The following is a 14,360-nucleotide window of genomic DNA, read 5'->3' as shown; positions in this document are numbered from 1 at the left end:
AAAGCTGAAAATATTTCAACTATTACATGAGCACTGTCAGATACCCACAGTAAAGCAGTAACACCGTTCAGGGCTCAAAGGAACACACAAAGGCTTTTGAAACCTTATTTCCCAACTTTTTTCTTGCCTTAAGCAAAGTATCCATTGCAGCAACAAAACCGTAACTTGAATATTACCCAACAAAAATGGTCAATTTTTTCATCAGCAACAGCCAAGTTACTGCTGGATAGATAGAAGAAAGGTAAAATTCTAAATACCTAAGGGTACTAATGGACAGGAAGCTCAACAGGAGCCAACAGTGTGCCCAGGTGGCCAAGAAGGTCAATGGTGTCCTGTCCTGTAGCCAAACCAGCGTGGTCAGAAGGACAAGGGCAGTGATCCTTCCCCTGTGCTCTGCATTGGGGAGGCCACACCTGGAGTATTGTGTTCAGTTCTGGGCCCCTCAGCTCAGGAAAGAGATTGAAGTGCTGGAGCGGGTCCAGAGAAGAGCAACAAGACTGGGGAAGGGACTTGAACACAAGCCCCATGGGGAGAGGCTGAGGGAGCTGGGCTTGTTCAGTCTGGAGCAGAGGAGGCTTAGAGGTGAGCTCAGCACTCTCTAGAACGACCTGAAGGGCAGTTCTAGCCAGGGGGGATTGGGCTCTTCTCCCAGGCACTCAGCAATAGGACAAGGGGGCATGGGCTTCAACTCTGCCAGGGGAAATTGAGGCTGGAGATGAGAAAGCAATTCTGTGCAGAGAGAGTGGTCAGCATTGGAATGGCTGCCCAGGGAGGTGCTGGACTCACCGGCCCTGGAGGTTTTGAAACTGAGATTGGCCATGGTACTTAGTGCCATGATCTGGTCAATGGACTGGAGTTGGACCAAGGCTTGGACTGGATGATCTCTGAGGTCTTTTCCAATCCAGTCCGTTCTGTGATTCTGTGTGATTCTGTGAAGATTAAACTCTAATTGCCTTGCTTACCTAGAATTTCTCCACCAGTAAGTTTTCTGCTTTGCTCCTTTATAGGACAGGAGCTTCCTGCAAAGCAAGTATTTGGAGCATAAACCTGCATTTTGAAGGTTACTTTATACTAAGTGGGCTTGAAGGTTTTAAAACAGCAGCTAAAGTACATTATGCAGTGAAGCTGTAACTTTCCAGTGCTTTAATTTTTAAATTAAAAACTTAGCAATTAGAATATTCCTATGTGAGCATGTTGCTCTTGCTGATTTTGTTCACCATGGAGATACTCATTTAATCAAGAACTCTACATTTTTCATCAATAAAAATAGTTGTGACAGTCCTTAATGTTCTTGTACTAATTGAGTTTATTCTGCTACAGGAACTTTCAGGTTCCCACCCCTTTTAACACAGGAAAATGGGAATTTGCATTTAGTTCCAGATGGATCAAGCAATGCCCAGAACAACAACAATGTGTTTTAAAACTCTTGAGTTCATGAAATATCATCAGAATCATTTAGTCAGTTTCCAACAGTTTTCTTATTTTGGCTCATAAGTGGTCTTCATTAATGACAAAGACGTTTAATATGCTAATAAAGTGTATTAAACTTGATTGTAACACTCCATAAATCTACTTTGGCAATTTAATTTGTAGTCCAAATAATTATTGAAGTAACAAGGGTTATTTGGAGCGATGGGAAAAACAAAAAATAAGAGTACCATAATTTTGTCCATACTGAGATGTGCAAAACCAGAGGACACTTCTGAAATTGGTTTGAGTGTCTTTGTGGACAAGGTTTTCATTAGACTTTTAGAATGATATTCATAAGCATCTGTTTTCATACAAGGTTGCATGTGTCCCAGAATCACAGGACGGTTGGGGTTGAAGGGACTTCTGGAGTTCATCCAGTCCAACCCACCTGCTAAAGCAGGGTCACCAGAGCAGATCACACAGGAAGGTGTCCAGGTGGGTTTGAATGTCTCCAGAGAAGGAGACTCCACAGCCTCTCTGAGCAGCCTGGTCCAAGCTCTGGCACCTCACAATAAAGAAGTTTCTCCTCATATTCAGATGGAACCTCCTGTGTTTCAGTCTGTGCCTGTTACTCCTCATCCTGTCATTGGGCACCACTGAACAGAGTCTGGTCCATCTTCTGGACACTCACCGTGGAAATACTTATAAACATAGATGAGATTCCCTCTCAGTTTCTCCTCTTGAGGCTGAACAGCCCCAGCTCTCTGTCTCTCCTCATCAGACCCCTCAGCATCTTTGTGTCCCTCCACTGGACTCTCTTCGGTAATTCCTTGCCCTTCTTAAACTGGGGAGCCCAGAACTGGATGCAGAACTCCAGATTCAGCCTCACCAGGGCAGAGCAGAGGGGGAGGAATCTCCCTTGACCTGCTGCTCACACTCTTCCTCACACACCCCAGGTACCATTGACCTCTTGGCCATGAGGCACATTGTTGACTTATGGTCAACCTGTTGTTGACCAGAACTCCCAGGTCCTTCTCTGCAAAGCTGTTCTCCAGCAGCTCAACCCCAACCTGTACCGGTGCCTGGGGTTGTCCCTCCTACACTTGCCCTTGTTGAACTTCATCAGGTTCTTCTCTGCCCAGTCCAGCCTGTCCAGGTCTCTCTGGATGGCAGCGCAGCCTCTGCTGTGTCAGCGCGTCCTCCCAGTTTGGTATCGTCACCAAACTCGTGTCAGTGCAAAGAAATGAAAACTGCCATTCCATTCATGAATGATCTCGAAAATTGAGGTTTATGACTAGGATATCTTCAAGGATTACAAAGACACACCACCACAAAGAAAAAAGCACCTCAAGGGATTACAAAAAAACCCAAAACCAAGCAGAAAAGGTATCGTGTTGCCTTTTCCACTGGATCGGAGCTGCACATTTGACACCAAAAATCCCTTCCTACAGAAGATTTCAGGCGGCACTTCATAAATAATATTTAATATAACCACCAAAGTGGGGCTGTATAATATTTGTAATTTTCCTGTCAGTGCTGGATATTCTAAAGCAAGACCAAGTAAGAGCAGAAATACCCCTTAGTTGTAAAGAGCTGCTGAGGGTTATTGTGCCAACGAGTTGGGCTTGAATGTCAGACAAGTCACTGAAATACAAGAAATATGTACTGTAAAAAAGAAAAAAAAAAAAGAGATTTAGGTCAAGAAACTGACAAAGAAAGCACTTGGAAACTACGGAGCCAGGTGACAAAATAAATGTCTAGCTCTTGCAGCTGGAAAGAATCCCAGAATCCCAGAATGTCAGGGGCTGGAAGGGACCTGGAAAGCTCATCCAGTGCAATCCCCCCATGGAGCAGGAACACCCAGCTGAGGTTCCACAGGAAGGTGTCCAGGCGGGTTTGAATGTCTGCAGAGAAGGAGACTCCACAACCTCCCTGGGCAGCCTGGGCCAGGCTCTGCCACCCTCACCAGGAACAAGTTTCTTCTCATATTTAAGTGGAACCTTTTGTGTTCCAGTTTGAACCCATTACCCCTTGTCCTATCATTGGTTGTCACCGGGAAGAGCCTGGCTCCATCCTCCTGACACTCACCCTTTATATATCTGTAAACATGAATGAGGTCACCCCTCAGTCTCCTCTTCTCCAGCTCCAGAGCCCCAGCTCCCTCAGCCTTTCCTCACACGGGAGATGCTCCACTCCCTTCAGCATCTTGGTGGCTGCGCTGGACTCTCTCCAGCAGTTCCCTGTCCTTCTGGAACTGAGGGGCCACAACTGGACACAATATTCCAGGGGTGGTCTCCCCAGGGCAGAGCAGAGGGGCAGGAGAACCTCTCTGACCTACTGACCACCCCCTTCTAACCCACCCCAGGTACCATTGGCCTTCCTGGCCACAAGGGCCCAGTGCTGGCTCATGCTCACCCTGCTGGCCCCAGCACCCCCAGGTCCCTTTCCCCTACACTGCTCTCCAACAGCTCCTTCCCCAACTTATACAGGAACCTGGGGTTGTTCCTGCCCAGATCCAAGACTCTACACTTGCCCTTGTTCTAGTTCATTCCATTTCTCCCCGCCCAACTCTCCAGCCTGTCCAGGTCTCTGATGGCAGCACAGCCTCTGGCGTGTCAGCCACTTCTCCCAGTTTCAAGAACTGAATAAATTGTAGGGAAGGACAAATGAGATTATTTGTGACTGTGTTTGTAATTTAGCTACAAAATGTGCGCAAGAACCCAAACTGAGATATACTTTTAGACGTTATGACCTAGGAAGCAAGTCCTGACAATAAACCAGGGAAGCATTGCCATCGTTGAATTCAGGCCCAGACTATTAATCTTCATAATATTAATCACAAAAATTAATCACAAAACCCTAGAATACCATCCTGCATCGGGAAAACTGAGTTAACAGCAGCAGGAAGCAGAGTCTGAGCTGTGTACTAAACTACCCAAAATTTGAAGAACCATCAAAATCATTAAGATAGGTTGGAGGTTTGCATGGTGTTTTGCATACAGGGCCACCCTGTCCCTTGCTCCACTCTCCCCACATACAAACAGCTACTCCTGTTGTTGATTAATTAACCAGGCTGCAGTCAAATGTTGTTTGGACAAGTATAAATAACACAGCAAAGCCTTGGTAAAAAAGCATGGGGTGAAATAGTTGCAACACAGAGTAAATTAATAAGCTTCTCATACGTAAAGAACAAATTCTGGTTTTAAAAATTAGAAGCAAAACTTAATGTGTTTTTGTATTTGATATGAAAAATCAGTCTTATCAGCCATACCATTTTCAAAATGTTCTACGTTTGAACGAAGAGTTTGCCTCAAAGAATGAAGTCAAAGCTTATTTTCAGTACCCAGGCCTTTTTTTGGACTTAAAACGCTACGCTCTAAGTCCTCCCAAAACAGCTCAGCTATCCATGCAACAGAGCAAGATAACAGTTCTTATTCATCATGTCATGTCTTCTCAAAATGAAGTATTTTAATGTTCTAAGCATCCAAGTGTGAAAATTGAAGTTAAGAAGTTGGATTTCAGCTTGTCACCAGTACTAACAAGCCAGAACAAACACAAGCCACCCTTACCTTCTGTTCAAATGAAGCTCCGTAATAACCATCATTGAGGCCAAAAATAATCTCATTTGGGTTCCTTGCGTGTATCTGTAAGAAGAGAACAAATCATTTTACGGTCAGCTTACTAGAACTTTACCCTACAAACAAGTATAAAGTGTTCTGTTGGATGGTCAAATTCAGTTTTTCAGCACCTGTAATTCTAGAAGCACATGAAACTTAAGAGAAAACTGAATTAAACCATCAAAAAAGCATTTGCTTCACAGATTTAATAAGAGGCACTGAGTATGTTCAGTCATTCTATCTTGAAATCAGAAACACTGGCCAGAGCATCCTTCCTATTGTTGCATTTCCAGCTGAAAAAGGAAAACTAAGAGGCAAGGAAACTCAGAGAGAGAATTCTCAAGAGTAATCAGCTTTCACATGATATTACCTAAAGTGATAAGCAAAATTAGGCTTTCGTGGTCACAGGAGACAGAAAATTAGTGTTCAGGAATAAAGCTAATATCCTGCTATTAACATAAAGAACATTATTTCAAATAAAATATGAGCCAGAAACGTGCGCTTGCAGCCCAGAAACCCACCCAGGGCCACATCCCCAGCAGCATGAGCAGCAGGTGGAGGGAGGGGATTCTGCCCCTCTGCTCCGCTCTGGTGAGACCCCCCTGCAGTGCTGGTCCAGCTCTGGGTCCTCAGCACAGGACACACATGGACCTGCTGGAGAGGGGCCAGAGGAGCCCCAGGAATGATGCGAGGCTGGAACAGCTCTGCTGGGAGGACAGGCTGAGAGAGCTGGGGTGTTCAGCTGGAGAACAGAAGCTCCGGGGAGACCTTAGTGTGGCCTTTCCAGACTTAAGAGGGTCCAAGAAGAAAGACAGGGACAGACTTTTGAGCATGGTCTGTTGTGATAGGACAAGGGGTGATGGTTTTAAATGAAAAGAGGGGAGAGTCAGGCCAGACATGAGGAAGAAATTGTTGTCCCTGAGGGTGGTGAGAGCCTGGTCCAGGTTGTCCAGAGAGGTGCTGGATGCCCCATCCCTGGAGACATCCCAGGCCAGGCTGGATGGGGCTCTGAGCAACCTGAGCTGGTGAAGATGTCCCTGCTCATGGTAGGGGTGGCACTGGATGAGCTTGGAAGGTCCTTCCAACCCAAATCATTCTGTGATTCTATGATAACATCATGCTTAGCAGTAAAAACCAGGGCATATTCTTTGAAAGACAGCTGTTGCTTGGGAACTAGCTGGGCATCAGTCTGCTGGTGGGAGGTGGTGAGCAACTACCTTTGCACGAATTGTGTTATTTTTCCCCCTGGCTTTTTTAAAAAGACATTTTTATTTTCAGTTTTTAAACTGTTTTTATCTCAACCCCCAAGTTTTTCCTCACTACTACTTCTTCTCTGACTCTCTCTCAGTCCATCAGTGCAGGGGTTGCTGGCCAGGAACAATACACCATGTGAAACCAGAGAACTCCTGCCCTATTAAACTTCCATCCCAGACTTGAAATATCCCAATTAAAAGAAAAAATCATTCAGGGCTAAAGAAAGAAAGAAACTATGATCTGTTCTAAATAGATCTTGTCAATTAATAAAGAAAAAAAAGTGTGCATTGGAATGGAGACCACCCATTTGATCCAAAAAGCACCATATTTTTTTGGTGTTTTTATTATTTATGTCATATGGGATTCTTTTCGAATCACTTTTACAATAAGCTCCACAATACAGAAAACACCTCACTTTTCCCCTCCTTCAAAAGGCAACTAGTGAGAGACAAATAGCAGAATTAAAACAGACCTTACAGAGTAAACTCCTTGGACTGAAGACCTTTGATGGGATGTCATTAGTGAGAATGGATTAAAACTGTAATATACATAAACAGTAAGATCTATGTTCATTTGACTACATGCACAATCAAACCGCTATTTCCTTGAATCAAGGTGTTACAATTTAAAGCACTAAATGCTATTTAAGAGTTAACAACGGTAAATTCAAATATTCAGCAAGACAAAGTTCTGAAATGAACACCGATCTCTGCAATGAAATTTGAAAATACATCCCACCTACCAACGTATTAATTTCCTTAGTGTTACATATATTTGTTCATCCAGATGTTTTGCTTCAAGTAAAAACTTGAGGAAAAAAAACATACTGTTTTCACATTACCTGCTGGCCCAAGTACTTTAACCCATCTAGGTTGACTTTCCATTCAATCAGAAGCTGGAAATGCTCCTTCTTGCCACCCCAGATCCTCACGACAAAACAAGAGACAGAGGTATCGAGACGATCAGGCATTATTCCAAAGTCCAGACTCCTCCATGTCGGATTCTGTAGGTATTCAAAGAGAGATAAAAACAACTCAGACAAGCTGAGAGTAATCCTTAAATTCACAATTCAGAAAGCAGTAAATTAGAAAAAACTTAAGAATAATGAAAACAAGCCATTTCAAGGTTTACATAGAGTTGGAGTCACAGAATCATTTAGGTTGGAAGAGACCCTCAGGATCATCAAGTCCAATCATAACCTCACTCTAGCACTAAACCATGTCCCAAAGAATGTCATCAACGTGTTCTACTGCTTCCTTATTCTGTTTCCTGAAGAGAATTCCTGGGTTAAAAAACACATGCTGTAAAGTACTTCAGAAACTCAAAGTGGTCTCTGCTTGCTTCCATTACAAGATGTTGAAGAATTTACTTCAGAATATACTAATTCAGTTCAGGCAAATCAGGAACTTTAAAAGTGGAAGTAACGTCCTTTTCCAAGTTAGAACTCTGATTCTGAAAGCTAGAGTATAGCTTACATTGCAAAAGTTAAGTTTAAAACACTCATCTATTTCCCAGTAATTAAGTTTGCGTAATTTATTAAGAGGTTTGTTCACATTCTTCTCCTCTTTGACTGATGCTGATGGCAATCCGCAAACGTTGTCACTAAGAGCTCCTCATCACTCTAAGAGATCAGACTTGCCTCTCGGCTTTACAGAAGCAGCACACGTTCAGCTCAACCTCAACAATTTATTCCATTAAAACTGTGATTTGCAAATAAAGGCTTTCCAAGAACTTGGACTCACCTCTGATAACATCTCAACTAAGGATGTTTGGGAACTGTTTTAATTGGCCCGAGCTGCAACCAAACCAAGTCACAGAGTCATAGAATGGTTTGGGTTGAAGGGACCTTCACAGCTCATCCAGTGCCACCCCTGCCATGAGCAGGGACATCTTCACCAGCTCAGGTTGCTCAGAGCCCCGTCCAGCCTGGCCTGGGATGTCTCCAGGGATGGTTCATCCCCCACCTCTTTGACCAACCTGGGCCAGGCTCTCACCACCCTCAGGGCCAACAATTTTCTCCTTATGTCTGGCCTGAATCTTCCTCTTTTAGTTTAAAACCATCACCCCTTGTCCTGACACAACAGGCCATGCTCAAAAGTCTGCGCCCACCAAGTCAATCCAATGTTACTAGTGCCAAGAGCCAGATACCAGCTTTTGGACTTCTGCAGGCCTTAAACAGCAGAGTGTCCAAATGCAGACATAAGTATTTTATATATATATTTCCCTCTCTCTTGCATACAGAAATGGGAGCTCCTCCAAAATAAAAGCAAAAGGTAGGAACCCACCATCTCATGTGAGAATGAGCCTTTCATTCTAGTGCTTAAGCAGTTTGGAAGAAGCCAAGCATCTCTGAACTGGTATTAGGCAGTTTAGAAGAAGATACCCCTGAAAAGAAGGGAGGCAAATAGTTACCCAGTAAGTAATACAGAAGGAATAGATTAACTGAGTTTTCCTTAGGAAAAGGGATATTTGGTAGCTATTCAGGCACAAAAACACCACGTCGTTAAGATATCCACAGACTATGTAGGGAATTTCCTCAGCACATCTTTTATTTAGATTTTTGTCATTCCATTGCGTATTTCCTTTGGTTAAATTCCCTTTTTGTTATTCCTCTTCCTGATTTAGAATTGATTTAGGCAGAACTCAACATCCAAAAGTCTCAAGGAACCTTATACCAGTCGTCCAGTGCCTAAAGGGGACCTACAAAAGAGTTGGAGGGGGACTTTTTACAAAGGCATGTATTGATAGGACAAGGTGTAATGGTTTTACACTGAAGGAGGGGAGATTTAGGTTAGATATAAGGAAGAAATTATTCCCCATGAGGGTGGTGAGACCCTGGAATGGAGAGGTGGTGGATGAACCAGCCCTGGAGACAACCCAGGCCAGGCTGCACGGGGCTCTGAGCAACATGAGCTGGTGAAGATGTCCCTGCTCATGGCAGGGGTGGCACTGGGGGAGCTTGGAAGGTCCCTTCAACCCAAACCTTTCGAAGAACTTGTCTCTCGGACCAGTTAACAGCCTTGAGGATACCAACAGCTTCTCCTCCATTCAGAAGGTTTTTCAAAGCATTTATAGCCCAGTGTGCTATAAAAGGTGCAGTTCTACCTTATTAATGCAGGCATTAAAAAGTCTGTTTAGCAGGTTTTTAAACTCCCTCACCCAACATCAGCAACATCCAGCTCCCACAAAGAGACCTATCCCTCCTCAGTTGTAATATACGGTTCAGTTCTGGTCTGAAGTGCAATGTTCCAGGTTCCAATATAAGTTGGGGAATGACCTGTTGGAGAGCAGTGTAGGGGAAAGGGACCTAGCGGTCCTGGGGACAGCAGGGTGAGCATGAGCCAGCACTGGGCCCTTGTGGCCAGGAAGGCCAATGGTACCTGGGGTGGGTTAGAAGGGGGTGGTCAGTAGGTCAGAGAGGTTCTCCTGCCCCTCTGCTCTGCCCTGGGGAGACCACACCTGCAATATTGTGTCCAGTTGTGGCCCCTCAGTTCCAGAAGGACAGGGAACTGCTGCAGAGAGTCCAGTGCAGCCACCAAGATGCTGAAGGGAGTGGAGCATCTCCCGTGTGAGGAAAGGCTGAGGGAGCTGGGGCTCTGGAGCTGGAGAAGAGGAGACTGAGGGGTGACCTCATTCATCTTTACAGATATAGAAAGGGTGAGTGTCAGGAGGATGGAGCCAGGCTCTTCTTGGTGACAACCAATGGTAGGACAAGGGGTAACAGGTACAAACTGGAACACAAGAGGTTCCACTTAAATTTGAGAAGAAACTTGTTTGGGGTGATGGTGCCAGAGCCTGGCCCAGGCTGCCCAGGGAGGTTGTGGAGTCTCCTTCTCTGCAGACATTCAAACCCGCCTGGACACCTTCCTGTGGAACCTCAGCTGGGTGTTCCTGCCCCTTGGGGGGATTGCACTGGATGAGCTTTCCAGGTCCCTTCCAACCCCTGACATTCCGGGATTCTGTGGTTTAGAAACTCTAAAACATTTTCAAACTCTAGTTTCTTAAAGCTATTAGCTCTTCAAAGAATATCCGTCTTTATATATGCAGGTATACATTCCTTAATGCTCACCTATGCAACAAAAATATGTTCAAATAAATCAGTGGTATAGTCTGCAACACCATTTGACTCTCCCTTTAATCTGGGCTGTTGCAAGCAGAGCTTCTGCTTCTACACCAAGGTTGCTTAACTACAGAGCATGAGCTTCTAATCAATCTGTACACCCAGCAAAGTAACATAGAAGGTCCCCTTGAACAGGGAATTAGCAGACATTTAAATAAAAGCAGCTATTTCTGTTGCTAACACCAGCAAGAACAGAAAAAAAGTACAATTCTCAGACAGTGAACAAAGTTAAACCAGTAAAAACCCAGCTAACATAACTTTGCCTACCTGGTGTTCTCTATATTTAGAAATGGTTTATATTGTAAAGCTTATTCACATTAAAATGCCCTACGCTAAGAGTGGCTGCAGAACTACTACCATTGATCCACAGCTGTTAAAACGAACGTGCACTTCTGCTATTCAATAACTCGCTATTCCAACCCTTCTGAAAAGAACCTTAAAAGGAGGAGAAGAATGTGGTGTGATGCTCCTGGCAGAACTGAAGAGTAGAAATACACATCTAACAATTATGGTATTGAGCACGGAAGTCAGTATACTGCAGTAAATACGGTATTTTCAAAGGGAAAGGTTTTTCCATACAGAAATAACTTACCAAAGAATTCTTGATCACCTCGCTCTTATAAAATTCTAAAGAAAAATGAGTAAAAACATCTTTAGATTAGCTTAAACATTGATACAAATCTTAGTATTTGAAATAGAAAAAGCTAAAATAAGCAACACTCGTGAAAGATAAATACAAGTGGTTCTAGTTTATCAGTCACAGATCCATGAGAAAGACTTGAAAATGCAGTCAGGCTGTTGACTAAAAGCACTCATTCACACTTTATTATTAGAAGTAATTATTTCAATTCAGCATTTCGTCTTCATACCCAAGATAATCCTCAAGATTTACTGAGGCCTTTATTTCTGAAGGAAAAATAAAGTGTGCCCCAGTGCTTTGCAATATTGGGATGAGGTCTGCAAAGTGCCTGGTTTGTCACAGAACATCTGCCTGGAGGAGCACAGCGCAAGTAAACTAATTGCTCTGCTTTCCTGAAGAGCAAGGGTGACCTGTTCCAGATTATTAGAAAATGAATGGCCAAATCACCTCACTGAGGTGCCAGGAACCCTGTATTTAAATGGAAATATGCAACTGCTGACACCACAGGCTGTGGCTTTCCCAGCCAAAATAAGAGCTTAAAGACTTTAGGTAGACAGCTCTGGAAGGTGAAATACAGATTTCTGTACAATGTCTCAGTCCCTTGGAGTCAAAGGATAAAGTTTTGATGGAGTGCAGCACAGCTCTATGCACTAAACACCGCAGAAATAGTCACCAGTTACAGGGTCAACCAACAAGAAAATCCAGAGAGCGAGCTCAAGCTATATATTCTTACCATTCTAAAGGAGCAGCCTTAAAAAAAGGTTTAACCATATCAGCTGAAAATAAAAATTAGGACAAAAATAATTTACCTGCAAAGCTCCAACTGTTGATTGTACCAAAAGGAGCACAAAAATACATTTTTAATAACATCTCCGCACAATGAAGAGCTACACATTGTAGCGGAAAGCAAAGCACTGAAGAGAAATAAGACCCAACACGCAAACACAGTTCTCAAAAGCAGAACAGATGCCTGGATGCTTCTTGTCATTGGTTGACAATTCTATTTTTTGAACACTTTGACAGTAGTAAATGCTTGGGTTTGCACTGTAAAATAACTGCTATAGACAGAGCGGAATGTTCTCCCTCACACAAATCAATTAAAGCGTCAAAAGTTTTCAAGTTTAAGTTGTTGGTGGGGGGAGAGAAGAGCAACAACCAAAAGAGGCTGATTTAAGGAAAACTAACAGATCTGTCACCTGTTTTGCTTCCTTGTCTGCTAAAACTCAAAGATTTTATGAATTCTGAAAATTAAAGAGGTTTTTTCTTCACTGTTAGTATACAGGATGCAAATAAGGCAGCAGGCTGTCAATGCAAAAAAAGGACAGAGACCTCATAACACAAGAATTCAATGATTAACAAGTAAAAAGAGTTGATAGCAAGCATGGTTTACCTTTGTATATCTTGGTATTATCGCACAAGTGAAGAGTGAAGTACGTATCCAAGAGGCGATAACCATTCTTATTGATTATGTTGCGGGCAGCGATATTCCGAAGATGACGAAGCCGGCGCTAAAAACGAGAAAAACACCTAATTAGAAACCTTTCTTCGATTGAAATGGAACTTGGTTTTTTTTTTATTAAAGCATTTTAATGATTTCCAAAGCAAAAAAGAAAATTCTCACCAAACACTCAATTTTCTTTGGCAAAAAGCTAGCGCGAACAAGCATTGGGCAAAGCTATAGGAAACTGGCTGGACAAGTAACAACGAACACCTAACATGCTCAGATTAAGCACCACTGATATCCAAAATTAAATACCCTTTTGTCTTGGATTGAATACAGTGGAATATGTCATTAAAATCTTGAGTTTAAGTGACATCATCCAACTCCAACACTATGTTATTTCGCTACAATACGGTATCTTGAACAAAAATCAAGAGATTTAATCAACCACCAAGCAACTGCCGAATACCTTTAATAGCTGTGGCTAAAATTCTCAGCTTCAAAGCATCCTATACCCTTTGTCTTTGACAAATACTAAATATTACTGAAATGAAGAAACAAACTTAGTAGTGTTAAGCAGCATTCTGTATTTTATCAGCACTGGGGAACACTGGGGATCATCCTCCATAAGCGCTCCAGCGACTGGATGCTCTTGTGTTGCTTATATTCACATAATTATTACATATTCATGACAATTTTTGAGAATTTTGACATACAATACACCTATCCTAAGAAAAAATTGACAATGTTAGTTATAATTGTTTAGTTTCTTACTTGCAACACATCTATTAATTATTAGTTAAATATAAACTAAGCACTCTGCTTCTAAACAATGTATCACTCAATCTTCTGTCTCCCTCTTGTCATGCAGAAGGATGTAAAACCTGAAAAATATCCCCTTGTTTTGCAGGTGGTCAGAAAGCATTGATCACATCAATTGGTTAATGAAGGGTACGTCTTTTGTAACTTAATCATAGCATACATTAATTTAGCAGCTTCTCTTCATTACTAGTTTATTGCAAAATTTAACTAGTTATCAAAGCAATTTTGTAGGACCGTCCAGTCACTCTTAAATCATTGTGTCGCTATGGTTCTGATTTTAATTTTGAAAACCCCAGGTTGGAGAACTAGGCAGGGAAAAATTTAATGAAACAGAACAAGGGCAAGTGTAGAGTCCTGGATCTGGGCAGGAACAACCCCAGGTTCCAGTGTAAGTTGGGGAAGGAGCTGTTGGAGAACAGTGTAGGGGAAAGGGACCTGGGGGTGCTGGGGACAGCAGGGTGAGCATGAGCCAGCACTGGGCCCTTGTGGCCAGGAAGGCCAATGGTACCTGGGGTGGGTTAGAAGGGGGTGGTCAGTAGGTCAGAGAGGTTCTCCTGCCCCTCTGCTCTGCCCTGGGGAGACCACCCCTGCAATATTGTGTCCAGTTGTGGCCCCTCAGCTCCAGAAGGACAGGGAACTGCTGCAGAGAGTCCAGCGCAGCCACCAAGATGCTGAAGGGAGTGGAGCATCTCCCGTGTGAGGAAAGGCTGAGGGAGCTGGGGCTCTGGAGCTGGAGAACAGGAGACTGAGGGGGGACTCATTCATGGGGATCAATATGGAAAGGGGGAGTGTCAGGAGGATGGAGCCAGGCTCTTCTCAGTGACAACCAATGATAGGACAAGGGGCAATGGGTGCAAACTGGAACACAGGAGGTTCCACTTAAATATGAGAAGAAACTTGTTCCTGGTGAGGGTGTCAGAGCCTGGCCCAGGCTGCCCAGGGAGGTTGTGGAGTCTCCTTCTGTGCAGACATTCAAACCCGCCTGGACACCTTCCTGTGGAACCTCAGCTGGGTGTTCCTGCTCCATGGGGGGATTGCACTGGATGAGCTTTCCAG

General features: G+C 43.5%; 1 protein-coding gene across 7 annotated transcripts in view; it reads right to left on the bottom strand.

Annotated features, from left to right (window-relative positions):
- Positions 1 to 14,360, bottom strand: part of UVRAG (UV radiation resistance associated) — a 112,406-nt gene that overhangs the window by 81,663 nt on the left and 16,383 nt on the right. For 6 of the 7 annotated variants that reach the window (XR_011741410.1, XM_065833635.2, XM_071814760.1 and 3 more), the window contains exons 2-5: positions 12,432 to 12,549; positions 10,994 to 11,028; positions 7,123 to 7,284; positions 4,980 to 5,054 (exon numbers count right to left, since the gene is read on the bottom strand). Coding sequence is in view for 6 of the 7 variants with exons in the window: in XM_065833635.2 (XP_065689707.2) it covers positions 4,980 to 5,054; positions 7,123 to 7,284; positions 10,994 to 11,028; positions 12,432 to 12,549 (390 nt within the window). In the remaining variant the exon portion in view is untranslated. The remainder of the gene's footprint in view (positions 1 to 4,979; positions 5,055 to 7,122; positions 7,285 to 10,993; positions 11,029 to 12,431; positions 12,550 to 14,360) is intronic. The other variant, XM_071814734.1, reaches the window with a different exon arrangement.

The sequence above is a fragment of the Patagioenas fasciata genome, chromosome 1 (assembly GCF_037038585.1).
Source record: "Patagioenas fasciata isolate bPatFas1 chromosome 1, bPatFas1.hap1, whole genome shotgun sequence".
NCBI classification, from domain to species: Eukaryota; Metazoa; Chordata; class Aves; order Columbiformes; family Columbidae; genus Patagioenas; species Patagioenas fasciata.
The sequence above is the reverse complement of the archived record's forward strand: the minus strand, read 5'-3'. Positions and strand labels throughout refer to the sequence as shown.